The sequence below is a fragment of the Amphibalanus amphitrite genome, unplaced genomic scaffold (assembly GCF_019059575.1).
Source record: "Amphibalanus amphitrite isolate SeventyFive unplaced genomic scaffold, NRLGWU_Aamphi_draft 000042F_arrow, whole genome shotgun sequence".
Taxonomy (NCBI): Eukaryota; Metazoa; Arthropoda; class Thecostraca; order Balanomorpha; family Balanidae; genus Amphibalanus; species Amphibalanus amphitrite.
In genome coordinates this window covers 403,390-430,839 of record NW_024881538.1, presented here as the reverse complement: position 1 = coordinate 430,839, position 27,450 = coordinate 403,390, and the positions used below count along the sequence as shown (strand labels likewise).

Below are 27,450 nucleotides of genomic sequence, written 5' to 3'. Positions count from 1 at the left end.
CCGGACAGCATGAAACGGCCGCTTAGTACTTTCTTTTCTTATTCCTAGATGGCACTAGCGTAAGGCGCCTGAAGGTAGACTGTTCCGGATAGCATCAAACATAAAGCAAGATCAACTACCGTGATGAGAATATTATATGATTGAAAATAAATGATATTCTTTCACGCGAATGAATACGTAGAAGACAAAAACCCACAGTCATTAACAAGTTCTCATTTAAACAGTGTGGCAACTGGCAGATAGCTAGGAAAGTATGTGTGTATGCTCCTGACACTACAATAATTTCCCTACTGTTATCTAAATTTGAGAAGTTTTCAGTCATAGCGCACTTGTTTCAAATATAATCAAGCGCCTTGTAATGCAAAGAGGTTTCTTATAGGTATCTTGGCAAAGAGCGCGCGCGAGCAGCGTGGGCGCAAAGCTGTATGGTTTGGGATTTGTTATCAAATAAGTGTACTGCCTTATTGTTCTCTTGTGAGAGCATTCTGTTCTTATTTTACAGTCCTATATATACTGTGTTTTCAGTTACCTTGATAACTAGCAAAATTGCAGAATTCAAATTGAATTGCAGGAGACAATCTTAACTGTAACCTTCCTTCATCATAAAATATTCTTTATGATGTCGATGTTCTCAGCCTCAATTTATTGAATAATCACAGAATAAGGGGATACCCTACAATCAAAAGGTAGGTAAACTCTAGGGTAAACTATGGTTACAAAGCTGGTGTCACACTTCCCGTAAAGTGAAACAGCTGAAGGCAGTGTGATGGCTTGTGGCCTTGAAACAGCTCAAGCTGTTGATAAGCGTTTAGGAAGGCCTTTAAATTAAATATTTATTCGCTTTAAATTAATAATAAAGTTAAAATTGAGAAGTGATATACATCCCAATGTTTCGCATTTATTGCTTATTCATGGGCAAAATGCGATTAATTTTTGCGATTAATTTTTGCGATTAGTTTTTGCCCATGAATAAGCAATAAATGAGAAATGTTGGGCTGTATATCATTTTTCAATTTTAACTTTATTCTTAATTTAAAGCAAATGAATATTTAGTTTAAGGTATTGTTATAGCAGGCGTCTCACATGCTGCCACTGGTTTGGGAAAAGTAGCTAGATTCGTCAGGTCTAGAGATATTTCTACCAAGTCGCTATATAGGGTAATCACATAGCGGTGATTTCAAAAACGGAGTCAGTTTTTTTTTTCTGAGCTGGCGGGGGGCGTTGGGGGGGGGGGGGATTGCCCCCCTTGCCGATAGCTCGGGAACGGCTGATCGGAGCCAGGCTTGCAAGGTGGCGTTGGAAAGCGGTCGAGTAGACATGGCCTAATTAGTAATGCAAACTATCATCGGGATACTCGGGGGGCGTAGGGGGGGGGGGGGATTGCCCCCCTTGCCGATAGCTCGGGAACGGCTGATCGGAGCCAGGCTTGCAAGGTGGCGTTGGAAAGCGGTCGAGTAGACAAGCCTAATTAGTAGTGCAAACTATCATCGGGATACTGGGAGGCGTAGGGGGGGGGGGGATTGCCCCCCTTGCCGATAGCTCGGGAACGGCTGATCGGAGCCAGGCTTGCAAGGCGGCGTTGGAAAGCGGTCGAGTAGACAAGCCTAATTAGTAATGCAAACTATCATCGGGATTCCAACGCCGCCTTGGCCTTGCACGCCTGGCTCCGATCAGCCGTTCCCGAGCTATCGGCAAGGGGGCAATCCCCCCTACGCCCCCCCCCAGTATCCCGATGAAAGTTTGCATTACTAATTAGGCTTGTCTACTCGACCGCTTTCCAACGCCGCCTTGCAAGCCTGGCTCCGATCAGCCGTTCCCCAGCTATCGGCAAGGGGGGCAAGGCAATCCCCCCAGTATCCCGATGATAGTTTGCATTACTAATTAGGCTTGTCTACTCGACCGCTTTCCAACGCCGCCTTGCAAGCCTGGCTCCGATCAGCCGTTCCCGAGCTATCGGCAAGGGGGGCAATCCCCCTACGCCCCCCCCAGTATCCCGATGAAAGTTTGCATTACTAATTAGGCTTGTCTACTCGACCGCTTTCCAACGCCGCCTTGCAAGCCTGGCTCCGATCAGCCGTTCCCGAGCTATCGGTCAAGGGCAACACCCCCCCCCACACACACACGCCCCCCCCCCAGTATCCCGATGATAGTATGCATTACTAATTAAGTAATTAGGCTTGTCTACTCGAACGCTTTCCAACGCCGCCTTGCAAGCCTGGCTCCGATCAGCCGTTCCCGAGCTATCGGCAAGGGGGGCAATCCCCCCTACGCCCCCCCCCCAGTATCCCGCTGATAGTTTGCATTACTAATTAGGCTTGTCTACTCGACCGCTTTCCAACGCCGCCTTGCAAGCCTGGCTCCGATCAGCCGTTCCCGAGCTAACGGCAAGGGGGGCAATCCCCCCTACGCCCCCCCCGTATCCCGATGATAGTTTGCATTACTAATTAGGCTTGTCTACTCGACCGCTTTCCAACGCCACCTTGCAAGCCTGGCTCCGATCAGCCGTTCCCGAGCTATCGGCAAGGGGGGCAATCCCCCCTACGCCCCCCCCCCCCCCCAGTATCCCGATGATAGTTTGCATTACTAATTAGGCTTGTCTACTCGACCGCTTTCCAACGCCACCTTGCAAGCCTGGCTCCGATCAGCCGTTCCCGAGCTATCGGCAAGGGGGGTAATCCCCCCAAACGCCCCCCCCCAGCTCAGAAAAAAAACTGACTCCGTTTTTTAAATCACCGCTATGTGATTACCCTATATAGCGACTTGGTAGAAACATCTCTAGACCTGACAAATCTAGCGACTTTTCCCAAACCGGTGGCAGCATGTGAGACGCCTGCTATAACAATACCTAGTTTAAAGGCCTTCGTAAACGCTTATCAACAATTGTCAATATATACTGAACTTGGCTGCCAGTTTATGGGCTGCCGGTGAAAACAGGGTGCCAGAGGGCATATTTGGTCACGTGACTATTGAGAACTTCTCCCCCTCTCAATGCCTTCTACACAGTAATTGTCATGTGCTTTGTGCGAGTGAATTTCAAGAGCCTTGATCAAATCGCCCCAGGCGCCCTGTTTTCACCGTCATCCAGTTTATGAGGTGTCAATCACACTATGGATGCAGCATTTTTGATCAATGAGAGGGATGTGCGTAGTGGAGCGGATGATCCTATGTGATACCCGTTTTCACTCTTGTGGGGATGATAGTGGGTTTGAATCCCATTGGTGGGTAGAAAGTACACTGGGTTTTGCTGATTTTCGCTTACATGTGATTTGAGCTCATGGGTTCAAATGTCGCTGGTGGAACGGGATGACCATGCATGATGCCAAGTTTAAACTGTGGTGAGATAGTAGGTTCAAACATCAAATCCCATTGGGGCAGGCCAAACTAATGTCTTGCTCAAACATAATCTACTAACCTGACAAGTGACAGTAGACTTAAGCAGAAGCCAACTTACTAAGTAACCTAACGTATCCAAACCTGACCAAACCAAACCAAACCTAAACCATACGGTATTCGTAAAACATGCGGGTGTGGCATCTCACTTGTTTTTTGCAACATGGGAGAGGTGCTCAGAGATGCTTTCTAATCAAACCAAACCAAACCTAACCAAAATGACCTAACCTTACATACAACCTACAACCTAAAACCTAAAACCTACCACCCAAACGGGACAAAACCTATGACCTAACTTACAGCATCTGCTCTCCCTGGTTGCAAATACAAGTGTGATGCCTGCTTTACTACTACCACCCATACAGGCTGGCAGTGCACCCATAGCTTGCAGGTTGGCGAGGAGCACCAGCTCAAGCTTTAAATTCACACCAACCTTTCAAACAGAGCTGGAATTTCTGCTCCAGAACAGACTGAGAGTCCAAGAAAACTGCACTGACCCCAATTAATAGTATGAGCTGCAAGCTTGCCATCTCTGAAGGTAGTTTGGAAACAAGAAATATGCACCACATGACTAAAAAAAGTCATGTCAATACAAGAACCATATCCAGTACCTACCTGCCCTTGGCGATTCATCCAGGGCGATTATTATGCCAGGTACCATGGTTACCTACCCCAGCAATGTCAACACTGCCATTTAGCTAAACGGCTTCACAACCTGTTAGGCCCCCGGTAGGGCCGCCAAACCCTCATATAAGCCAAGCGCATCTCGTTTACTAATGCTACATAACGCAACAACCTCAGATTCTTTTGACGCAACTTATTGGCTGCATCAAACATACTCAATACAATACATATAACATACTCGATGTAAAAGTTGACTGCTTGAAGCGGCGGAGATGTGGCCTTGAAGCCCTCCCATCGGCCGTGCACGTCTCGGGTCCCTCCCATTGGCCGTCCTCATCTCTCGCCCTACCGCCGGCGCCTCGTACAGCCGAGCGGGCGTCCACCACGCGGATGTGCCGGACGCGGGTGACGACACCCGGGCGGTCATGCGACGGCCGACTGGTCACAAAAATAACCCTCTATCGACCTTGGGTCGCCTGCATAGAAAAATATGATATATAGGCATGCTTCATACATTGTCATCCCGTGCAGAGTTTCGAAGCAGTTATTCACTCTGTATAGCTAGCTATGACGTTTGTACTCGTAAATCGCTATGATCGCTTACTTCTTTCTCAGGGTGACCGGACCGGAGTTGTACCGACCTTGAGCTGAACTTTTCACAGAATGTGCGGAAAAGATGTAGATCAAAAAGTGGAGGTGTCAAAACGCCACTGCTCCCCAGCTTTATGTCTTAAACCTATGAAGCTGCCCTTTCGACACCATTCACACAGCTGTTACCTTTTCTATCTCTTTCAGCAGCACGATGAGGCCGTCGGTGGGTATCCAGCTGCACTGGAAGTCGTACCTGTCGGACCTGCGCTCACTGCTGCAGCGCCTGCGCCAGTCCGAGGAGCTCACAGATGTGGTGCTCACCAACGGCACGACCAGCATGCGCTGCCACCGCGTCATCCTCTCCGCCGCCTGCCAGACCTTCCACGACCTGCTCAAGGTGATTGCCGTGAATCGCTTGTCTCTGGGCCGTGGATCGCCTGTCTCTGCACAGGCGCCGTATAGCTTTACAGTTGCAGCGCGGCTCAATAAGAATCATTGTCAGGTGCGGTATTCCGATATCATTCAGACGTCCAGTGTCCACACATGCATCAGTTGTTTTCTGAGCGGTTGTGGTGGTCGTCGCCCGCGCCCAGCGCCACCCTTCGGTACTAGTGAGACACTAAGCTTCCGGCCGGCCGTGTTTGGCAAAGAGGGTGAAGCAGTTATCGCCGGTCTGAGACTGTGGAAAGCTGACTTTATCACTGTCTACTTATTGGAGGTAAAGAAAATTGGTTGATTTGTAATTAGCATGTTTATATCTGTTCTACTTGGCACCATTTTTTTAACAGCTATTGACTGGCATTTGCCGTCAAATGACGCTGATAGTGACCTGGTCATTAGTAGGTGGTTACTCCCGCTTGAAAACATAGATCGATTGTCTAACTCTCCTGTTAAATTGTTCATTACTATTCGCCGACTCCATCGCTACCCTGATCCTACCCCACCTCATCGTATCGACTCTGCCTGTGCTCCACACCATTGCTCTAACATCTACCCCCTGCCCACAGGAGCACAGCGGTGACGTGGTGATCTGCCTGGGCGGAGTGGAGAGCGCCGAACTCCGCTCGCTCGTCGACTACATGTACTCGGGAGAGGTGGAGGTGGCACGCGGTCGGCTGGCGGAGTTTCTGGCGCTGGCCGCACAGTGGGGCGTCAGGGGACTGGAGGAGAGTCCGCCGGACGACGCACATACACAGAGGGTAAGAGCTGACTGGATAGGTGGTAGGGTTGCGGCACCGACTGATAGAGATATATCAGACTAGTGTGCATTGTATGCGCAATTGAAAGCTTGCGCTGCTAACGTAGTTTTAGCGGTAGGAAAATCTGCGTTTGGTTGTTCAACGATCAAATGCTGTGTCAAATGCTGATTGTTGTCCAGATCTGAACCCGAAGCTCTCATTTCTCATATGGTATGTGCCATGTGGAGACACATTGACTCTAGGATCGTCTTGTGTTGTCGACAATGGTATTTCTGCGCTAACGCATTTTGACAGGATGTTTGGTGTTGGCTTATCGCCAGGTTCCCGACTCGCTGAGCTCACCCCCTGCTCGGGCAGTAACGGGCGGCCGGCCCCACCTGCTGGAAATCAACTCATCCCCCGCATCTTTAAACAACACCGCTCGGCGGAGCGAGGCGACCTCTGCCGACTCCACGTCCAAACGGAAGGGCCGAGAGTCGGACTGTAGCCCCGCGGACGGCGGCCGCGGCTCCTCCGCAGTGGCGGGCCCGTCGTCGTCCCACCCGCGCGTCCGACAGCCCTCCTCGGACTCCGAGACCAGCTCAGACGAGGACGAGGACTCCCAGACGACGTCCGGAATCAACAGTAAGTGTAGAGAAATCCCAGTTATAGATACCCGGAATCAACAGTAAGTGGTAGACAAATCCCAGTATACACCCAGAATCAGCAAAGAGTGGTAGATAAATTCCAGTAGACACCCGGAATCAATTGGTAGACTAATCCCAGTAGACACCCGGAATCAGCAAAGAGTGGTAGATAAATCCCAGTAGACACCTGGAATCCAGTGAGCTCCCAACTGTCCCCCGGAATCAACAGTGAGTGGTAAAGGACGCTCAGTCGCCCAGTCGATAAGAGAGGGCGGATATGGTATGTGAAACTGCGGTCGCCGCAGGTCGAGGCTTATTGAATCCCGGGCATGTATGATTCACTTGATGTGGGTGCGTCGAGAATGTATTATGGTTCACCAGCGTACTGGGCCTGTATGGGATATTGCTTGCGAATTGTTTTTTCTTGGTTTCATTCTACGAATGGTTGACCTTTTCAGGCGCTGTTTTATCAGCTATCCGTCCAGACAGCGCGAGCAAATCAAACGCTTCATCGGCACAGCAGCCGCCGGGAAAGGCGAGCAGTAAGTTGTAAATCGTGTGACGCTTCGACTTTTATTAGCGATGCCAATCATTAATGTTTTACAACTATTGACATAAGTGGTAGCACTGACGCATCGACTCTTCGTGCATTGTATTATTCAATTCCCGTTTATTTTTTCTCGTGATTGCTATTACTCAAAACTGCACCTAACCGTTTTCATTCCCATATTCACAGGGGCGGATCCAGGAAAACTCCAAGGGGAGGGTCATGAATCGAAGTGGTGCCCCTACCTATACCCAAAATTAAAAACTCAACGGATTTCGTCCACTTCATTTTGGTGGTGCCCCCATTTTCAGTTTTTTTTTATTTTTATTTTTTATTTTTAGTCAGTATCTTAACTCTTAGCCACAACCACATTTACCAATTGTAAGCAAGTATATATGAATGTGCTATGTGTATATGTATATGTTGTGGACGCTGAGTAGTGAGTACTTACCAGGAACGTTATCAGGTAAGCAAATCGTTGTCAGTCCGACGAACTTGACACTGGCGTCTAAAGGGTCTGTCCTTGACACTTCAGGCTTGTCAGGGGCACCAAAGTCCTTCCAGGGACACCACAAACCTGTCAGGGGCACCTATGGCCAGGGTTGGCAGGGGGTGGCAAAAACTGGTTTTTGCCAGTGGTTTTAACCGGTTTAAACCGGCTGGCAGAAACCCCGGTGGCAAAAACTGGCAAAAACTGGATAAAACTCAGGTGGGCCAAACCACAACTTTTCTAGTTAGGAATGGATCTGAAATGTACAAATGCATTTCTTGATGTTATAGAGATGCACCAAACATTCTGAAGTTTGCCTCATTACTTATCCCTGCTTAAAATGTCTATGCATGTCAGTAGGCATCCACCACAGAATGTATTTCCATGTAGGGGAGTGGGGCAAGGCTGCCACGGTAGGGTGCAGTGCGCATATCAGTGGCAGATACCCCTTCGCACTTCTGATTGTGCAGGACTCACTCTTGCACTGGCTCATTTGTCACCCCCAAAAGGCGCCTTATGGAAAGCCCATGAAAATGTTTTTGAGTTATAGAACACTTCAACGGTCAATGTCACTTCTGGTTGAAAGCATAAAGCTTTCACCGAATTCTCCTAAAAATGTTTCATCTTTAAATCCATGTCTAGGCATATCATTGTGCTGGTTTTTAGTTTTTGCCAGTTTTTGCCACTTTTTGCCGGTTAAAACCGGTTTAAACCGGCAAATGGCATAAACTAGTTTTTGCCGGCAAAAATGCCAACCCTGCCTATGGCCTTGTAGGGGCGCCACAGGCCCGCCAGGAAGCAGGGGCACCACAGGCCTAGCAAGGACACTACAGGCCTGTCAGGGGCACAACGGGCCTGTTGGGCCCATGAGCACCCCTAGGGGCAGGGGCACCACAGTCCTTCCAGGGGCACCGCAGGCCTGTGAGGGGCACCAGCGGCCTAGCAGGGGCACCACTGGTCTATCAGGGGCACCACGAGCCTGTCATAGCCAGGCATCTCAGGCTTGTCAAGGCCCAGGGGCACCACAGGTCTGTGAGGGGCACCAGCGACCTAGCAGGGGCACCAGTCAACACAGGTCTGCCAGGGGCGCCACAGACCTGCCAGGGGCACCACAGACCTGCCAGGGGCACCAGAGGGCTGCCAGGGGCACCACCGGCCTTGCAGGGGCACCTTGGGCCTGTCAGGGGCACCACGGGCCTACCGAGGGGCACTTCAGACTTTTCAGGGGCACCAGTCCTCTCCGGGCGCAGGGGCACCAGAGGCCTGCCAGGGGCACCAGCGGCCTAGCAAGGGCACCAGAGGCCTGCCAGGGGCACCACAGGCCTAACAAGGGCACCACGGGCCTGTCAGGGGCACCTCAGGCTTGTCAGGGCCCAGGGACACCACAGTCCTTCCAAGGGCACCGCAAGCCTGTCAGGGGCACCAAAGGCCTGCCAGGGGCACCACAGGCCTAGCAAGGGCACCACTGGCCTGTCAGGGGCACCTCAGGCTTGTCAGGGCCCAGGGGCACCACAGTCCTTCCAGGGGCATTACAAGCCTGTCAGGGGCACCAGAGGCCTAGCAAGGGCACCACAGGCCTGCCATGGACACCACAGGCCTGCCAGGGGCACCACCGGCCTTGCAGGGGCGCCTCAGGCCTGTTAGGGGCACCACGTGCCTGCCGGGGGCACTTCAGGCTTGTCAGGGGCGTTACAGTCCTGTCAGGGCCCAGGGGCACCAGGCCCGTGGTGTCCCTGCTAGGCCTGTGGTGCCCCTGGCGGTCCTGTGGTGCCCCTGTCAGGACTGTGATACCCCTGATAGGCCGGTGGTGCCCCTGACAGGTCTTTGGGCCCCCGGGCCTCAAGGGGGGGGGGCATGACCCATGTGACCCCTCCCTTGGATCCGCCCCTGCATATTCATAACTAACTGATAAGTACAAGCAAGTCGCCTCCGGCCTTACGTACTTTAATATAGAAGCGAGTCGGCTTCTTCAGTATTCAATACCTATATGATTTGCAACATGTCCGTTTTTTTTCTATCTCTTCTCTACAGGGTGTCCCATAAATTCGTTCTCACATAATGTTTGCATGTGAAACAGAGTACTGATTGCGTTTTGATATATTTATGACCCCTCAATGTGCTCCCCATTTAATAGGCAAACACATGAATACATGCTGCGGCATGCCAACCGGCTTGTTTGGCTGCATAGCAGGCTTAAAGTTAACCCAGACTGACTTGAAATGCGCCGTGAGCTCCTCGAGGCTGGAACAGCGCTACGCTTCACCGAGCCTCAATTTCAGCATAACCAACACATTTTTATGAAATTTTGATCCGATGAGGTGCCTGGCATGTGATTTTGCCACAAACGCCTGTCACAGTCTCCTTGCACCGTTTTTAATTGCTTGACATGTGCACTGATGCACTGTCTTGCCTGAAGATGGGCCTACGACCTCCCGGATGCCATTTTCTCCTCTATAATTATGTTCATACTCGCGGTTCGAGTTCAGCTTGAGGGCTGAAACTCCTCCTAGATGTTCTTGGAAAAGCATTCTGCTTCCCAAAACTGTTTCTGGGTTGCCACTTGCAACTTTGTCAACTCCAGAACGCCTATAACCCCACAACACAGTGACCCTGGCCTTTTGCATATGAACATAACGTGACGAAACGGAGACCTCCTCCTTCGCCCTTATGGGGTTGTTTTCGGGTTTGGACGGGTGTTTCATCTCGGACGTGGACTAGTTAGTCCTGATGACCTGGTTGATGTCATCAGCCCTCTGTTTTGTTCAGCCTCAGGCATAACGAAACTCATGTTTGGCCATTTTAAGACGTTTTTGACTCTTTTGTGCCCTCCGGTAAGCAAAGCTTAACCCGCGCCCCGCTGGGGGGGGGGGGGCAGAATCTGCCCCCCTCCCGTTTTTCGCCAATAACTTCTAAACGCGTTACGCCAGCGACGTCAAACTTTCAGTAGCTTATCATACATCAATTTGATACGTTCCCTGAAAATTTGAGCGAAATCCGTCGGAATTTTTTTTTTTGAGAAAATGACGTTTTAGTGACGTCATGTTCGCCATTTTCGCCTCAAAAATTGCAAAATTTCAAACGCCGCTAACATCTTCATTTTTAAAGGAATCAAGACGTAACAAAAAAGGTTATACGTGATTCTACTTTGTCTATCAAATGGCTATCTCGGTTTTTTGAAAATTTTAGATTTTGGCCCAAATTTTTTTCAAAAATCTGACTTTTTTGGGAAAATATTTATTAAATCCAAAATTTTGAGTGTATCGAAAAAAACCGGAATATATGTCAAAGAAGTGGTCTATGTGCACCTACATACCAATTTTTAGAAGAATCGGTTTAAAAAATGTGGAAGTTATTCAAAATTTTATGACGTCACGACACACAAAAATTTTGAAAAATGATTTTTTTTTGGAAGTTCTAGACCTCGGACGGAAACAAAAATAGCACCATTCGATTCGCCGTGAAAAACTGCATCAGATAGACACCTTTTTAGGCCTTAACAATCAACTTCAAAATTTGACCTCACTTGACCTGACCTTGACCTGACCTCGACCTGAAATTCATCCAGAGGTGGTCCATATCACTTATTGAGTGTGCCTATTGAATTCTATGAGTAAAATGACCCATAAAACATGTGTCGCACATGTCCTTTTCTATATTTTGTTTTTGGTGACCTGACACGACCTGACCTGACCTTGACCTTGACCTTTGAATGACATTGTATGCAACGAATATTGTCTTGGTAGTCTAAGAACACGTTTTGGGCAATCAGTCTCAGTCCATTCTTCGGCAACTACGGTGCAAGGCCGATACTGTAGAAACTTGCATCTTGTACCCTTGACCTGACCTCTGACCTACTTGAGCAAAAACATTTGGGCTCTTAAGATCCGCCTTGTTGAGAGCTTTCGATTGCCGTTTTCCCCGTCTTTCTACGACCATCGGTTCGGAAGTTAGACAGGGGGGGCAGAATCTGCCCCCCCCCCCCCCCCAGCAGGGCGCGTATGGCTGAATAGTCCAGCGGGGCGCGGGTTAAGTCACCTTGAGTTATGTACCCCGAAAGAACACTCTTAGACAGCTGGTAATCCATCCTGAAAAGTCTGCTTACCGACTTTGTAACCCTTTGACCTTTTTGATGGCCACTTTGGCGCCACACAGTTTTGGCCACTTGGCTCACTCCTGAGGGCTGACTGGAAAGAGGATAAACTTGCAGTGACTGACTCCCGACAAATCATCGGCGTCACTTGCTGACTGTGCGTCCAGTTAGCGATGAACATTGGCTACAGACTGGTAGGCCTCAATCACCCTCAATCGTCGCGAATGGTCACGTGCTGACTAAATACTGAGACGTACCCGTATCGGAGACCTCTATGTTGCGGCGTTAGCCGTCTCTGTAGGAAGCGGGCTGTATAGCAAAAACTATTTTGTCTACAGAAATTAGCTACTGTGGAGCATATTTCTACCAGCCATGGCAACCACGTAAGCTCAGTTACGAACCAATTTCAGCGTGCCTCTAAGCAAGAGAGCCTAAAAACGTAAAATTTAGGTGAGAACGAACTTATGGAACACCCTGTATATTATAGTCTCACCTATTTTCCTTCTTTTACAGAGCCCAGTTCGTCGACTCCCACCTCTGCGAGCAAAACCAAGTCACACAAGGCGACCAAGAAGTCAGCTCGGGACGCAACCGGCGTGCTCCCCAAAATGTTCGCCTGTCCACATTGTCCGCGGGTGTTTATCAAAGGATACTTCTTCGAGGCGCACATGAAGAACCAGCACAATGACGATACGGCGCCGGAGGAGCACCGTCTGCGCGTCACAGCCGGTTCCAGTCGCGTGGTGCAGATGGCCAGCGGCCTCGTCTCAATCGACCTGCCGCCGCTCACCAAGAAGAAGAGAAAGAAACAGCAAAGCGACGCTGAGGAGACGCCAAAGAAAAAGAAGAAAGCTGCAGTTGTGGGGAAACCCAGGAAGAAAAAGCGTGGCCGGACGGCGGAGGACCGGGCGGCCGAGGCGGCGGCGGTGGTGGCGGCTGCCGACGCCGCTGTCAAGGCAGCGCTGGAGCGGGCGGCGCAGGCGTCCCGGGAGGCTGGCCCCTCGGAGTCGCCGTCCGCGCGCGGCCCGCGAGCCAGCGAGGTGATGGCGGCTCCGTCCAAACGCGCCCGGCCCACCTCAGCGAGCAGCAGCAGTGAGTCCGACTCCGACGGCGGCTCGCCAGCGGAGGTGTTCAAAGCCGGGGCGCGGCCGGCGGCGGCTGAATCGACACCGGCCGCCACGTCGTCGCCCGTTGCTTCGATACCACTACCACCACTGCCGTCAGAACCACCTCCATCGCCACAGACAGCACCGCCTCCCCCACCGCCAGTGCCACCACCGGCGCCGCCACCGCCGGCGGCGACGGTGATGAGGGCGGTCTCGCTACCTCCGCGACCTCGGGACAGTAGATCGCTGCCACCACCTACCTCAAGACCTCCCTGGTCCGCGGGGGTCTCGGCCGGCTCCGGCGGCTCCAACTCACCCAGGCCGTCTCGGATTGTGTTCGACGAGGACGGACAGCCTTGCGCGCCCACTCCGGCTCCGCCCGAACCTCAGGACGTCAAACCAGTGATAGTGTCCGTGGAGGGTGGGGAGCAGGGAAACCGCACCAGGATTGTGTTCGATCAGGAGGGCCGGTCGCGGCCGGCTGCGCCGCCACCTCCGCCAGTAGGTATTGCCACACACGTGCGGCGGGATTCGAGCAGCTCGGACCGAGCGCGCGACGGCCATCGCCGAGACGGTGATGGGAGCTCGGACAGGAACGAAGACCGAAACAGAGATAAAGAGCGTGATAGAGAACGGGAGCGAGAGAAAGAAAGGGACAAAGAACGAGATCGGGAACGGGAGCGAAGCAAAGAACGAGATCGAGAAAGAGAGAGGATCAGGGAACGAGAGCGAGAAAGAGAAAAGGACAGAGAACGAGAGCGAGACCGGCTTCCAAAGAACGGTAAAGACCAGGACAGAAGATCGGGCGAACGCGGGCGTGGCAGAGGTGGGCCGCGCGGTGGGGGTCCCGGCGGAGCCCCAAAACCTATGACAGACCGAACTCCATTCATAGTGGACCGTCAGGGCTGCCATGATCGGCACGGGCCCGTCATGCACGAGCCGTGGCCGGCGCGTGGCGATATGGGCCCGATGGCGCCACATCACTGGCAAGGAAGCCCCCCAATGGAGCGGGGCCGCTGGGGTCGGGGTAGGGGTGACCGGGGTCACGGCTGGGGACCCCGCGGTAAGGGTCACCGCCAGAGGGGCAGGATGTAGCAGCGTGGCTGCCTGACATGTGTTTCGTTACGAGTGCGGGTGTTTCGAGTTTATGGTGGTCGTTTTAAGAGTTGTGCGGCGGTGTATTTGACCCCTTTGCCCGGTGTTCTCCTTTGATGATAGATGGACTTCCTGATCAACGATCTGGTGGAAGCGCATCTCCACCTAAGTGGTTTGTTGGACGCCGTTCGGTGCGGGCGACTGCTGCGGTGCCGAATTTGGGGTGCCTTGGTCCGGTGTAGTTGTGATTCCGTCTTATCCAGGACCACGCGCGTGACAATTGCAGGCTGTGTCGGCTCGATACTGCCTTAATGTGTTGCTCAGCCATAGGCCGCAGCCAGCGGCGAGTATCAGGGATCATTGCATTCTCTGGAGAGGCGTCATGTTTCAATACATCATCTACGTCTGACACTGAGGACGTTCTCACACACTGGTTCGGCACACGACTTTATTCCGTCAGAACTAATCTCCGTCAGTCGGTAGCGCAGCTGCGCGGCCGCTCGCTGGCACAGCACCGCCAGCGGACACCCTGCGTGCTCACCCGGACAGGTAGACAGACACTCACACTCGCACACTCAGCCCGGCACGGCAATGACATCTAAGCAACATAGAAACGGCCCGCAGGCGGCAGGCGGGACGGCTAGACAGGCGAGCGCTCCGAGCAGCCCCCGGGCGCACGCCCGTCCTCCAGCCACGACTTAAACACATCCAAAGGCGCACATCGACGGGCGCCGGCTGCCGCCTGATTACTGGCGACGGCCGCGCGTTCGCTGCGCGCTGCGACACACTGGGGAGAGAGGGGGGGATAGGGGGGAGATAACACTGCACAGTCCTGGGCGAGAGAGCGCGTCTCGCCCTCCGGCCGTCCGTTCACGAATACTGTCCGCGCTGCGCGAGTGTGGAATGAACAACGGTGAGGCAGGCAGTCTGTGCACTGAGAGGAATGTGCGCGACAGTCGGAGAGCGGCGGCGCCACGGCAGATAAGGCCCCAGTTCCTTTGGCCAGCGCCCGTTGCGTCCGGCGGCAGCGGCGGCGGCGGCGCGCGCAGTTGAGCAGCGGGGGCGAGGAGCGGCGCGGCGAGGCGGTCACTCGCGGCGCAGTCGCTTCACGTCGCCGTCTCCACGCTCGGCGGCCAGTGGTCCGTCCAGCAGAGGTCCGTTGGAGAGCAGCAGCTCCGACGGCGCGTCAAACGCGCTCTGCGGCACACGAGCACGGGGCGGTTATAAGAGTCATACGAGTACGACACGCGAGGTAGGAAAGATAATACGAGTTCGCAATCACACACCGAGGGAGGTCAATACGTTTCACGCACACGGTAAGGCAAGACGTGTAAAATTACACATTTTTTTGTAGAAAATATAATGTTCAGCACACGATAAATAAATTTTATTGAAGACAATGGATGGTTGATGATCTGGATACAGAGTACCTTCCAAGAACCCTGTCCCGCATATCCGCCCGCTTTTCAATGCCTGTATTGATTGTAGACGCTTCAAGGGATTCACTCAAATGCACCGTACCGCTGCGTTTTCACGGCATGAACAGTCAATAATTCGACTAGCCTGGACTGGTGCTGAGTGGGGTTTCATTCATTTGCAGGGCTATTCGCAGGCATTGTGGAGTCCAACGGTCGTTTTAATAACCACATAACCAACGTCTCTATTTAGTTTGCTGACGTCATCTTGCTACTTCACATTCAGCATGAAATGAACTATAGAAGCTCGGCAGTTATAACCGGCCACGAGGACAGTGGGGTTGGCGGTCGGACCGTTAACATCCCTTCCACCACACACCGAGTGTGAACGCCCTCACTGCTTTTTACCAGAGCCACTTAGCGGAGACAGATGTAGCGCCAGAGTCCAGCGGACGGAGCCCACAGCGAGCGCATTAGAGCTAATATAACCTGAACCGAACAGTCGTCAAAACGGAGGTCTTCCGGAGAAATCCGACGGTGACCGCTCTCATGGCTAGAGCGTTAGGGCGGACTAACAGCAGCATTCAACGAAGCTATCGGCCACATCAACAAAGTTTCGGCACTATCATAATTACTCTGGGCGCCAAAGTCTTCTGCAGTGGACTCACGACGCCACAGGTTCACCAAAGGTTCACCCCAAGACATCCAACTCTCTGATTGGTCTGTCAGACGAACCACTCAGCCATTCCACTCAGTCAGAGGAAAATTACCAGCCGGAAGCGGGGCGCGGCGCCGAGCCCCCGTTCGCCAGGCCCCCACCGCGCGGCGTGCGTTATTCGTCCGTCACCTGCAGCAGCCACCGGCCATTACCGGCGGCGACAGCGGAGGTCACGCGTCCCGGCTGACGTGACCGGCGGCAGTGCACATTAACCGGCACCGCCCGATTGATGGAGTGCAGCGAGTGCCCTAGGCCGCTCCCACTTCAAGTACGATGGCACCGGGAACTTTACTGAACCAGAAAAGTAATATTTGGAGAAGTGTAAGTGATCTCGAGACAACGAAAGAAACAACGATTGCCAGATACCCGTGGCTTAAAACAATCATTCTTCGACAAGAGCATCGACAAACAATCGTGCCAGTACACGATCGTTCTTGTCCTGCGAGGCATGCCGTGCAGGGAGGACGTTAGTCTCAGCTATAGAAGCGACCGGAGACGGCTATCGGCGTGGCGTGTCTGCCGCCAACGGCCAATCACAGGCCGACACAGCTCTGACGTCACAGGTAGAGGTTGCAATCCCGGGATCGGGATCCCGGGATCCCGGCGGGATTTCAATCCCGATCCCGATCCCGAAATTTCGCCAATCCCGGGATCCCGAAAAAGTATGTTTTTCACCAAAAAATGAATGCAGCCGCTGCACCAGTCATGTTCAAACTGTTCATAGTACTGCGTGACATAAAGCAGAGAAACTATTTAGCTGGCACCCTGTCTCGGCCGTCCACAATCGACCGTGTTGGTAGCTCCTGAGGATCACTCACAGTGGTTAAGCCGCTTAAATACGTACGAAGAAGCTCACTGATTCAGACGTTGAGTACGGTAGAGTGGAGCTCTCCCTGTCAGTGACTCTGCCCTCAAAGCGACTTTGGAGCATAGTCTGAGAGAAATTAGTGATAAAAGCGGAACCGGAAGGAGGTGAAGTGACCAAGCGACGTCGTGAAAATATTGTGAAATAGGGAGCTGCCAAATTTGGCTTACACTGATCGCGAGTTTTACAATAGACAGACTTACCAGCAATGGCTTAAAACTGTCATGCCAAATAGCGTAGACGCAGAGTAAATGAGGCGTATAGGTGTCGGAACCTGTCTCAATGGCGAGGCAGTAAACGCACTGGTCGATGCACAGCAGTAGTGGCGGAACACCTTCAATTAAGGGGGGGGGGGGCACTGCCGACTTTTGGTCCCATTCTTTCCATGCAACGCCCATAGGGCTAATGTTAAAACTCCCAAATCAAAGGGGGGCACGGTGCCCCGGTGCCCTCCCCGTTCCGCCGCCTATGATGCACAGTTTATCAAGGCCAGTTGGGAATAAATGCTAGTTAAATTGAAACGCTTTCTTCACAAATTCAATCGTTTTTAATGCAAAGGACATGGGCTAAGGATGACTTTTGGTTGCCTCTTTGTTTGTGGTAAGCTAAAAGACGCAAAATCTGTCAGTAGGAAATCATTATTACGACCTATGGTGACAAAACCGGGATCCCGGGATCCCGAAATAAAAACTTTCGGGATCCCGGGATTGGCAAAACGTTCCGGGATTGCAATCTCTAGTCACAGGTCACACCGCCCCCAGGGAGAGGGCTCCCACAGTGTGGCGCGACACGCGCCTGTCGGCAGCGGCACTTCCGGCCGGCACGGAATGGCAAGCTGCGGCGGCCGCGAGGGCAGAAACAATGCAGCGATATCACCAATACAAAAAACAGTCTCTTCGAGAAAAATGAACAAAGAAAGCACCAGTATCGGTTTGTTATCAGCGTACCTGAATATCATTCCGAATCCTGACCTAGTAAAATGAGACGTCTTTTTCTTCTCATTGCCTCCAACCTCCAATTCAGCCATCCCAGTGACTGCTTAGCACTGTCAGGACCCCCCCCCCCCACCTTTCGTGCCTCCTTTCCCCCTCCCTCCCTCCTTTCTCCTGGCACCATTTCTTAGCTCTTTCCATTCACCCCTCCTCGTCCCCCTCAGTTCCTCACCTCCCGCTCGGCGGCAGTCTGCGTGGGCTGCTGGGGCGCCGGCTGGCCGCTGCGGTCGCCCATCACGGCGATAGGCATCTCGCCCGTGGCGCGCGCCACGCGGTTCTCGATCAGGTAGAACATGTACTCGTCGTACAAAAGTCGGATCAGGTGGAACGAGCCGAACGAGGCGGCGCTGCGCAGTGTGAGGTCGCGAATCACCATCGAGCTGGGGGCACAGAGGGAGGGTAAGGTCAAGACGCTATATTAAAGTTTAAGAAATCTAAAATGAGCGAGCATAAGCGACGACCATTAAAGTGAGGTATCCTAGGCAAAGCGGTTACAGCGATTACTTGCATTAGAAACAAATAAAATAAGCATTAATGCGGTAATTTACCGACTATAATATTCATTGCGATCCGAGCTAGTCTATGCAAGTTACCGCCTTTCACAGTCGCCTGTTGATGCTAGTCACCATAAATTCGCCACCGTCGCCGACAGGTGGTTTCTCTTTCCTCCTACCCAACCCACCCACTCAGCGAGTGATTCTCTCACCTGTAGAACGACCACTTGAGCAGAAACTGGCGCGCCGCCTTGGGGAACTCGGGTTTGTTCTCGAACGGCTTGAGGACGGTGGTGACGACGTCCTCCAGCCAGGAGGCCCACTGCTCCAGCGAGTTCTGCTGCTGCAGCGTCACCTTGAAGTCGGCCTCCAGACGCTGCACCAGGCTGTCGTCGCACTGGCACACCCAGGACGCCTGATGGGGGAGGGTGAGTGCAGGTCAGGTCACTGTTACATCCAAGACGCCTGACGTGAAATGGGGGTGACGGATCAGGTACGTACAGATCAGCTTGGGGCACTGGTACACCCAGGACACCTGGCGGGGAAGAGGGAGGTCAGGTCAGGTCACTGGTAAAAGTGGCGCCTGATGGGAGGAAGGGTGACATGTAAGGTTAGGTCAGGTCACTGACGCACCCAGGACACCTGAAGAAGGGACAGACCAGGTCAGCAGGTCAGATCACCTAAGAGAGGCTTGGACAGTCGGGTTAAATCACTGAAACACCCATAACACTTGGGCGAGGGCAGGCCGCCCATGCCAAATGTCAGATCAAGTCAAATCAGCGAAACACACACTGAAAGTCTGGAAAAGTAAGAAAAGTTAAGTTCGTGATCCACGTATGCTGTATGTCATCCAGCGTGTCAGTGGCCGGTGAGACAATCAACAGACCAGACTATGGCACCGGCAAACAGCGCTTATGACGTAGGTCATTTGTGAAGTACCCTACACAAGTCTCAGCCCACACATCACACACTAAAACACATACATACATTCTCCCCCTATACACACACATTGAGCCGCGACCTCACATGGACGGCCCAGACGGCTGGCCGGCCGGCCGGTCGGCGCCATCGACCCGTTCATTCAGCGTCCACCGCCGGTGACGGCGGCGGCGGCGGCGTCATCGATCTCTAGCGCCGGCGGAGGCGGCGGTCTGGTCGCCGGCGGACTGGACTGGCTCGACCGCCGCCACCACCGGCCGACGCCGTACTTCACACCATGTGATAGAATCTCATGGATAAGGAGAAAAGTGTGATTGCCACTGGGGATGGTGATGGGTTGATGAATGTACCAGCCTGTGCAAATGAACACGCAGATTAACAGTCTCAAATACCGTATGTGATTAGACTGAGACACAATGTGTCTCAGACACTCGTGTCATGAGTAGTGGTCAACAGCTCCCTCGACCTCTAATACTCATTGCACTATGAAAAGTCTATGTACGGCCAGTCAGCGTCAGACCCACCAACCACCTGCACGAGTCACACAGTCCATGGTGGAGCGGACAGTCTCGAGTGACACGAAAACGTATGGAGTGTGCTTGGAGCACGGGTCGATGGGGGTCTGGTGTTATGATATTCTAGCAAACGACGTAATTTGAACGTCGGCCTGCGCGGCATGCGTTCAGGTCAGCAGCTATCTAACCACAGGTCACAACTTAGCCACGGTACGGGCAGTTTTAGTCTCGCCCATTATTACCCAGTCACTATTTTCACATTTACGATTGTTAATAATTTGGTCACATATTTTGCCGCCACAATAATTCTAACCACCGGGGCAGGTCCACCTTAGTCCACGGAGAGCCCAAGGCTTCTGGTAAGGTATGAGCTGACGGGGAACTCCACGGTCGCTACCGCCCGCTGCGGACCGTACGCTAGAGCCACACCCCGCCACGGTACGGGCTCAGTTATTACCTGCGGGCTCAAATAGAACCAGCCAGTCGGCAAGTGTCACAACAGCCATTAGTGCAACGCAGCACAATAGCTAGGTACCGGGAAACACCGCCAGAAGGACTGCGTAACTGTAAGGCGGGCCTAATTAGACGGTTCAAGGCAGAAAAAACTGCTGAGGACGGCAGACTCAATAAGGCTGTGGAAATATAAGACGCAGAATATAGCTTGGAAAGCCAAAGTCACAATATAAGCTTCAACAATATGAAAGTACGTTAGAGGGGAGAGACCAACACGATGTCGTCCGTATGTAACCACAATTGTCACACCAATAGGTCACACCGCTATCCGCTTTTCATCACCTATTATAGCCACAAACACCGCCAATACTGATTCTTCACCAGACCCACAACTACACTGGCGACATTATCAGTGCGTAAACCAGTATAACGCCTTTTGTGGCGACTAACGGAGCGAGCGAGAGGGTGGGCCTTGCGCGTGCGAAATTGCGAGGGGGTACCTCCAACTGACTTGTGCACGGCACCTTACTAACCGGTCTCTAGCGATGTGCCAAATTTGAGCACAATCGGCCCAGCCGTTCTCGAGATCTGGAAGCGGCACCCTGCACGTGCGCACGTGCAAAATGGGTCCCAACTGACTTGTGCACGGCACCCTACTAACTGCTCCGTAACCGTGTACCAAATTTGAGCGCAATCGGTCCAGCCGTTCTCGAGATCTGGAAACGACCCCTGCACGTGCGCACGTGCAGCAGCACCCCAACTCTGGCACATGGATATGCATTGCCTAGTGGGTGCCTACCTACATGCCAACTCTCAGCGCAATCGGCCCAGTAGTTACCGAGATATTGCAACAATTACAAAAGTGACACCTCTTCGTTTTGCACGTGGCACGTGCATAAGGGGTCACCCACATGCATCGGGAATAGTCCAATACTTGGTAGAAGGAATGAAGCTACCCCACAAAATTACCGCATGTAAATCGGTCAAGTGGTTGCTGAGATATAAGCCTCGCAAAAGCGTGACCACGGCCGGCCGGCCGGCCGGCCGCTCATACTCAGAAATTTCCGTTATTCTACGTAAGACTCCGCTCGCTTCGCTCGCTCCGTAACCATCTCCACCTCTCACACCCGCCTCACCTGTTCCTGGACGTTGACAAAGTCGACCCGGTTCAGGTCGGCCAGCATCTGCGAGATCTGTCCCGAGTTTTGCAGCACTGCGCGCGCCGCCTGCGCCAGGTGGTTCAGAGACGTGTAGCGGCGCAGCGTCTGCGCGAACGCCGCCACGGCGGCCAGCTTGACGCGCACCATGCCGGCCGGCGTGCTCTCGGTGGCCGAGCGCAGCCAGCCCTCCAGTGTCTTGGCGAAGTTACGGATCGCCTGCGTCAGCGTGCCTGTCGGGAGAACGGGGGATGGTAATGGTATTGCGGCGCCGACGCACTAACGGCATGGAGAGGGGGGCTGGACATCACTATTTTAGATCGGAGCCATCCCAGGCAGGCACTGACTCGAGCTCACTCTAGGTCACACCTGGCTAAACACACCCAGCGCAATAACCTTAGCCATAGGCTGTTGCTATACTGGCATACATCCACACAATGCCGGTATGACGCAGGCACCTGTCAATATCCTCAGACACAGTAGACAGCCACCTGGTGCAGAAAATCCCACGTAGCTACGATCGGTATCCCACAAAAAAGGCGGTAAACATCGTTCTACATCACTAAATGCGCCCACTTTGCCACGATTAGTCGGCATTCATTAGTAAAATACCGGAACCGAGTATCGATTTGCTTCAGCTGATGAACTGCTCCACGATAGGTTCATTTTTTCCGACTTGACCGAAACCAATGCAGCCCCCCCCCCCCCCCCCCGGCACTCACTGGGAATGGCACGCAGAACGTCCGGAATCAGCACATCGACCAGGTTCTGGTAGAAGAGGTAGTCCATCGTCTTCACATAGTCCTGCACGGGCGGCCAGTCACAGAGCTGGTGCAGCACCCGCTTCGGCATGATCTTCTCCGGGTCATCATCCAGCAGGTCCTCGCTGTTGTTGGCCGACCTCCAGAACTGCTGCCAGATGATCTCCACAGAGGAGAACTGCAGGGTGACCACGGCGTCGAGAAGCACCTCGCAGTGCTCGCGGTAGATGGAGGTGAAGTTGGTGACGTCCTCCTCTGTGACGCCCTCCGGCAGGGTCTGCGCCGTCAGGTCGATGTCGGGCACATTCGGCACGGCGCTGCTGCTGTCGCCCAGGTACTGCTGCTCGAGAGGAGAGGGGGGAGGGGGTCAGGTCGGCAAGGTGCGGTACTGCTGCTCGAGGAGAGAGAGAAAGGGAGAGAGAGAAAAAAGAGATAGAGAGAAAGAGAGAGAAAGAGAGAGAGAGAGAGAGAGAGAGAGAGAGAGAGAGAGAGAGAGAGAGAGAGAGAGAGAGAGAGAGAGAGAGAGAGAGGAGGGGTCAAAGGTCAGGTCAGGTCAGGTGAGATCAGGCCAGGTTGACGTCACGTAACTTCAGTAAGGGGAGGAAGAAAGCGGGACGCATTTCTGACCCACTGAGGGAAGACCCCAATGTGGATGTCCTAAGTCCTAACACCATGTAGCAGTAATTTCGTTTTGCATTTCCATACCACGTGGCACGAGCCCTTTATAATGAATACGAATCAACATGCATGAGACTAGGCAGCCTACAATCTACTTAAAAGGGGGCCATTATTTGCAATAAGCTGTCCTCTATGTCGCTTTCGGACGGCTGGCATTGTTCCGGAGGTTATACTATTACTCATGCACGTTGTTAACCATCAAGAAAAGACTGCACAACAAAGCGGCGAGCGTATTCGTAGTCCCTGATAATACCAACAGAGTTATTTGGCATGAGGAGAGTCACATTGGCTTATCACAAATCTCTCGAACATGACCCGTGCTTGTAAAGGTCCGAAACTGAGACAGGAACCCTGCATTCCCAAATACAACAAATAACTGAAACGTCACTAAGTATCAAACACTTACCATCGAATACGCCAATCTCATTCGACAGCTAGCCGCGCGACGAAACCGCTCTAGCTCATTCTATCGCCTTTGAAGTGCTAAATGGAGCAGAAACTTGCAGCAGCTTTCCACCGTAGCTTCTCATAACAAACCTCGCTACCCGGCCGGCCCTCCGTTCCCTCGGCGCCTTCCCTTTCAGTCTCAACCTTTCCTACCTGTACCTGAGTCTGGTGCATGTCAATGTTGCCGTCCTGGTACTCCTCTCTGCGCGCGCGGCTGCCGCGGCCGCCGCTCTGTCGACCCATCAGGGACACCTCCTCTGTGAGGTTGTTGAGCGGCGACTCCGGTTTGACGCGGATACCGTAGTAGTGGTACTTGGAGTTGCCGCTGCGGAGACACAGGCACAGAGCGGGGTGAATTAAATGAACGAAAGAAGCATTTTGCTACTGAAGAGGTTTACAACAAACCTTCGGTTATCGAAGCTCTCCAGTCATACCAGGACGTACTAGTAATAAAAGTAAGCATACAAGTAATCCGAGGACTACATGCTGCTTCATACTCTGTCCAATGCTGTATGTCTTACGTTTGGACAGATGTTTAGACTTGATACGTTATATCGGTTTCAGAGAACCAGACTATGGTAGCTCCTTTGGGAAACGGCACGGAGTCTAACGTTTCAAGACCATTAAATATACCACTTCCTGCGGGTATATCATATTCTAGTAAAAGCCCTTTCATGATCACCTTGCATCTCAGTTACCTTGGTTACTTCCAACAACATACTGATTTTCCGCAAACACAGATCCAATGTCTGCAGCGCCGCTCATATATACACGCACTCACTGACTAGCTGCATTCTAACTACATTCTCTCATTCCCTTTCAGCTAACACTTTGCCGTCCCATTTTCTCTCCCCGTCCCTCAGTCACTCCTTCCCTGGTGCCTCACTCAGTCAATCCTCTCCCTCACCCCCTCACGCTCTCCCTCTCCTTGCGCTCTCACCGAGTGCCCAGCCGTCGAGTGCGCAGTCCGTAGAACACCTGGCGGATCAGTTTGCCGAACGACGCCGCGTTGACGGGGTCGAGCTTGTTCTCGGCGCAGTGGCGCAGGTAGTGGCTGTAGAGTGTGGAGCGGGGCAGCGACACGCCCTCCGCCACCTCGTAGTTGTCGTTCAGCCATTGGACCTGCGACACCCGGGTAGCGTGATAGACATATACACACAGGCGGAGGGTCGGCCACGGAAGGCTGAGACTTTGACACAAAAGCGATTCACTCTCAGGGCGCAAAACCGCCGAGTTTAGCATCAAGCGCCGCCAGATTTACACTCCAGTCACCGGCAGGATGTACAGACATCAGAGGCTCGTCATAGCCTCTGCACAGGACGCCTCTGGCAGCCCGACACCATGCGGAGAAAAGTGTGCGAGTCATGCGCATGCGTCGGTGGTCTCAAATTTCGACACGGCACACAGAGGACTCACCACCGGTGTCCGTAACGTGTGGCTGCCGGCTGTACACGGGCGGCTGTACACGGGCGGCTGTACACGGGCGGGACAGTACCGGGGTACGGGGACAGACGGACGAGGCGGTACAACCGGTACAGCGGGTACCGGAGGAAATATAAAAAAAACATTGAATGCAGCCCACGGAAGAAAATTACCGCCATAACACCACCACTAGCATGGGCGGGATGGACGGCACTTCCCAGCTCAATTATATCCTTTGTGGCTAGCACATTCAAATTTATCCCCAATGCTGAGCGACGATCAGCACATTTGAAGCCATTACACCCAGTGATTTGCGTGTCCTATGCTGGGGAGAGTGGGGAGCCGTGGATAGCCCAGTGCTACAAAGATTGTAGCACACAAAAAGGTGAAGCGTGTGACAAGGTAAGGCGTCCAAAGCCCATTCTGGTAAGGAAGCGTAAGATTTATTTGGTTTGGATGTGAATAAACAAAAGGGAAAGGTTGAAATGCCTCTTCAAAATTCAAGGAACAATAATTTGCATATTCGCGAGAAAAAGATCTAGCTCTAATACCTTGCATACGTTTCACAATGTATGCATTTGCCAATTAAATGCGCTATAAAACAAGAGCCCAAGTTACGGTTTCATTTCCCGTAATTTACCTGAGGGCTGACCCATGCATAAGCCTGACTTTATGCTCGTCTACCCGGCAGTTACTGACAGCTTACGTTCAAACGTCACTTAATGTATGATGAAGAAAGGGACACGTAAAAATAGCACACAAGGTGAATACCGTCTACGTCATAATAGGGTGTATGTGAAAACGTCCGTCTACATAATAGTGTATGAAAAAATGTCGAAACGACTACAGGGTAAAAGAGCAGGGCTTCAATGCAATAACCTATTATACATAATATACATTTATACATGTTGGAGATGGTGTTCGATTCTACTCAACTATGTGGTATCTAGAGTTTATCGCTACTCATTCTACCGGTGTTATTGATAAAATACGAGCCGGTTCTACGCTAAAACCCTTCGTGCTTTATGACCAAGCGAAGAAAGTCCCGAATAGGTTAGTCAAGTAGCAGAACCTCGAAGAAAGTGCAACCGTGTGATATCGACCACCGGACCAAACGGACCAGGTCGGACCCGACCAAACGGACCAGACCAGTCCTGTCTAGACCAGCGGCGGACGGACCACCAGCTGCATGCCACGCGGGCGGTTTGGAGGCTGTCCCGAGTGAGATACAGAGAGAGCGAGAGCCCAAGACAGACAGACTAGCCCCAGACAGAGTATCAGGCAGTGGTTAGTGGTCGCTCGGCGGGTTCGCCCGCACGGGAGCGAGTTACCGGGCGGAGCGGGACGGCGCCGGAACACTTACACAGTTCGCGTCATACGACTGGAACAGAAGAGACGGGAGGTCAGTGCCGACCTCGGCCACACTAGCTGTGGGGCGGGACGGAGAGATAGCGACGGCGACCGGCCTGGCAGTGAGGAACAAACTAGGGTAAAGAATGGCGCATTATCAGGCAAGGAGGAGGCTACTGCAGCGGTATGTCGAGCATCACAGGCGTGAGGTGGAAAGACAGGACTGCCAGGCGATACTGGCTAATAATGGGTAGAGCGTCCAAAGCCACTGCGATATAATTGCGCATATAGGCTGTCTGAGTGGCAATACGGGATGCAGTCGCTGGCAGACTGGCCGAAGCAAATCAATCTCCACCGACTGCTGACCGGTCAGTGCAGCGGAGCGAGTCATCCACTAGCAGACTACCACCGCCGGCCTCTGCCGTACCGTCGGTCCAAACACGCGATTCAGCAGCAGTAGGCCCAGTACGTCGTCCTCTTGTGGGTCGTCCTCGTCCCCCTCCTCCGCGGCGGGGTCGGCGGCGCCGCCTAGCCGGCCGGCGGCGCCCGTCGGCGGCGCGCTGTTGTTGATGATGTACACTTTGGTGTGCTCGGTGACCAGAGGTGACGGCTGTAGCGGCGGACACGGCGGGGCCGAGGAAGGCTGCGCAGATGGAGAGGATGGAAAAGGAGGGCGGACAGGCCGGCCGCCGGTCAACGAGCGCTCAGAGCGCACACAAACATACAGGGAGAGCATACAAAGTAGCCGTACATACATACACACAACACACCACAGCAATCAGTCACCAAAGCCGATTTATTACTTCACTTACACACTACACTATAAAATAGACCAGTTCGGAACTGCACAAACCTTAGAAATTACTTGAGGACGTTGGCTGGTTGAGGGCAAAAGCTATCATTCACATCCTAGTACCATAGTGTAATAAATAACCATAGTACCATATTTATTCATTACAATATGCTAGTACCGTGGGTTATGGGTACCTAACGTTTACTTTGCTCAAGAAAACTGTAGATCTGGACTGAATGTACTCGCAAATGGACAGGTCATCATTTAGACATGAAGACATATCTTGAAGTATTGACAGTATATAAAAGAAAATGAGAAATTAATACGGCGCCACATATTCTACCAGCAGCAGGCAGTAGAATGAACGGCGCATTACTTTTCGACTGTCCTATCCAGAATCGTTGTGTTACACCCGCTGAATGGCATACAACACAATACACATTAACATAGAACGCAACCAATGCCAGAAATTTAGAACGTGGAACACGAACAAAGGATAGAACAGAGAACATAAACACCGAATGGAACATAAACCACACATAACATAAAATAACACCACACCAAACAAAAATACTTCTACGACGCCACTGAACAGAAAGAACAAACAATCACAATACGACGAAACAAGCCTCGACTCATCATCATCACAATTTTGTTTGAAGAGTAGGTAGCAACGCATTGAACTTCGAAAAT

The 27,450-nt window shown here is 52.5% G+C and overlaps 2 protein-coding genes across 51 annotated transcripts in view; one reads left to right on the top strand and one right to left on the bottom strand.

Moving 5' to 3' along the window:
• The first annotated feature begins 393 nt into the window (after positions 1 to 393).
• LOC122376229 (uncharacterized protein DDB_G0284459-like) lies at positions 394 to 14,169 on the top strand. Its single transcript, XM_043356022.1, has 6 exons — positions 394 to 423; positions 4,810 to 5,002; positions 5,613 to 5,804; positions 6,125 to 6,428; positions 6,889 to 6,972; positions 12,071 to 14,169. The coding sequence occupies exons 2-6, from the start codon at positions 4,817 to 4,819 to the stop codon at positions 13,756 to 13,758; spliced, it is 2,454 nt and encodes an 817-aa protein (XP_043211957.1). The 5' UTR covers positions 394 to 423; positions 4,810 to 4,816; the 3' UTR covers positions 13,759 to 14,169.
• A 23-nt stretch (positions 14,170 to 14,192) lies between these two features.
• Positions 14,193 to 27,450, bottom strand: part of LOC122376004 (transcription factor RFX3-like) — a 28,207-nt gene continuing 14,949 nt past the window's right edge. For 17 of the 50 annotated variants that reach the window (XM_043355795.1, XM_043355800.1, XM_043355816.1 and 14 more), the window contains 8 exons: positions 25,978 to 25,995; positions 24,133 to 24,314; positions 23,346 to 23,517; positions 22,029 to 22,407; positions 21,286 to 21,539; positions 18,455 to 18,657; positions 17,921 to 18,128; positions 14,193 to 14,955 (listed from right to left, as the gene is read on the bottom strand). In XM_043355795.1, coding sequence (XP_043211730.1) covers positions 14,845 to 14,955; positions 17,921 to 18,128; positions 18,455 to 18,657; positions 21,286 to 21,539; positions 22,029 to 22,407; positions 23,346 to 23,517; positions 24,133 to 24,314; positions 25,978 to 25,995 — 1,527 coding nt within the window. In that variant the 3' untranslated portion in view covers positions 14,193 to 14,844. Of the gene's footprint in view, positions 14,956 to 17,920; positions 18,129 to 18,454; positions 18,658 to 21,285; positions 21,540 to 22,028; positions 22,408 to 23,345; positions 23,518 to 24,132; positions 24,315 to 25,977; positions 25,996 to 26,391; positions 26,608 to 27,450 lie in introns of all 50 variants that reach the window. The other 33 variants (XM_043355894.1, XM_043355966.1, XM_043355833.1 and 30 more) reach the window with 3 other exon arrangements.

Bases quoted from the DNA above. Each gene is read 5' to 3' on its own strand.
- LOC122376229 (XM_043356022.1), top strand. From the start codon at position 4,817: ATGAGGCCGTCGGTGGGTATCCAGCTGCACTGGAAGTCGTACCTGTCG. The intron at 5,003-5,612 runs GTGATTGCCGTG...CCCTGCCCACAG, and splicing joins CCTTCCACGACCTGCTCAAG to GAGCACAGCGGTGACGTGGT. The intron at 6,429-6,888 runs GTAAGTGTAGAG...TGACCTTTTCAG, and splicing joins GACGACGTCCGGAATCAACA to GCGCTGTTTTATCAGCTATC.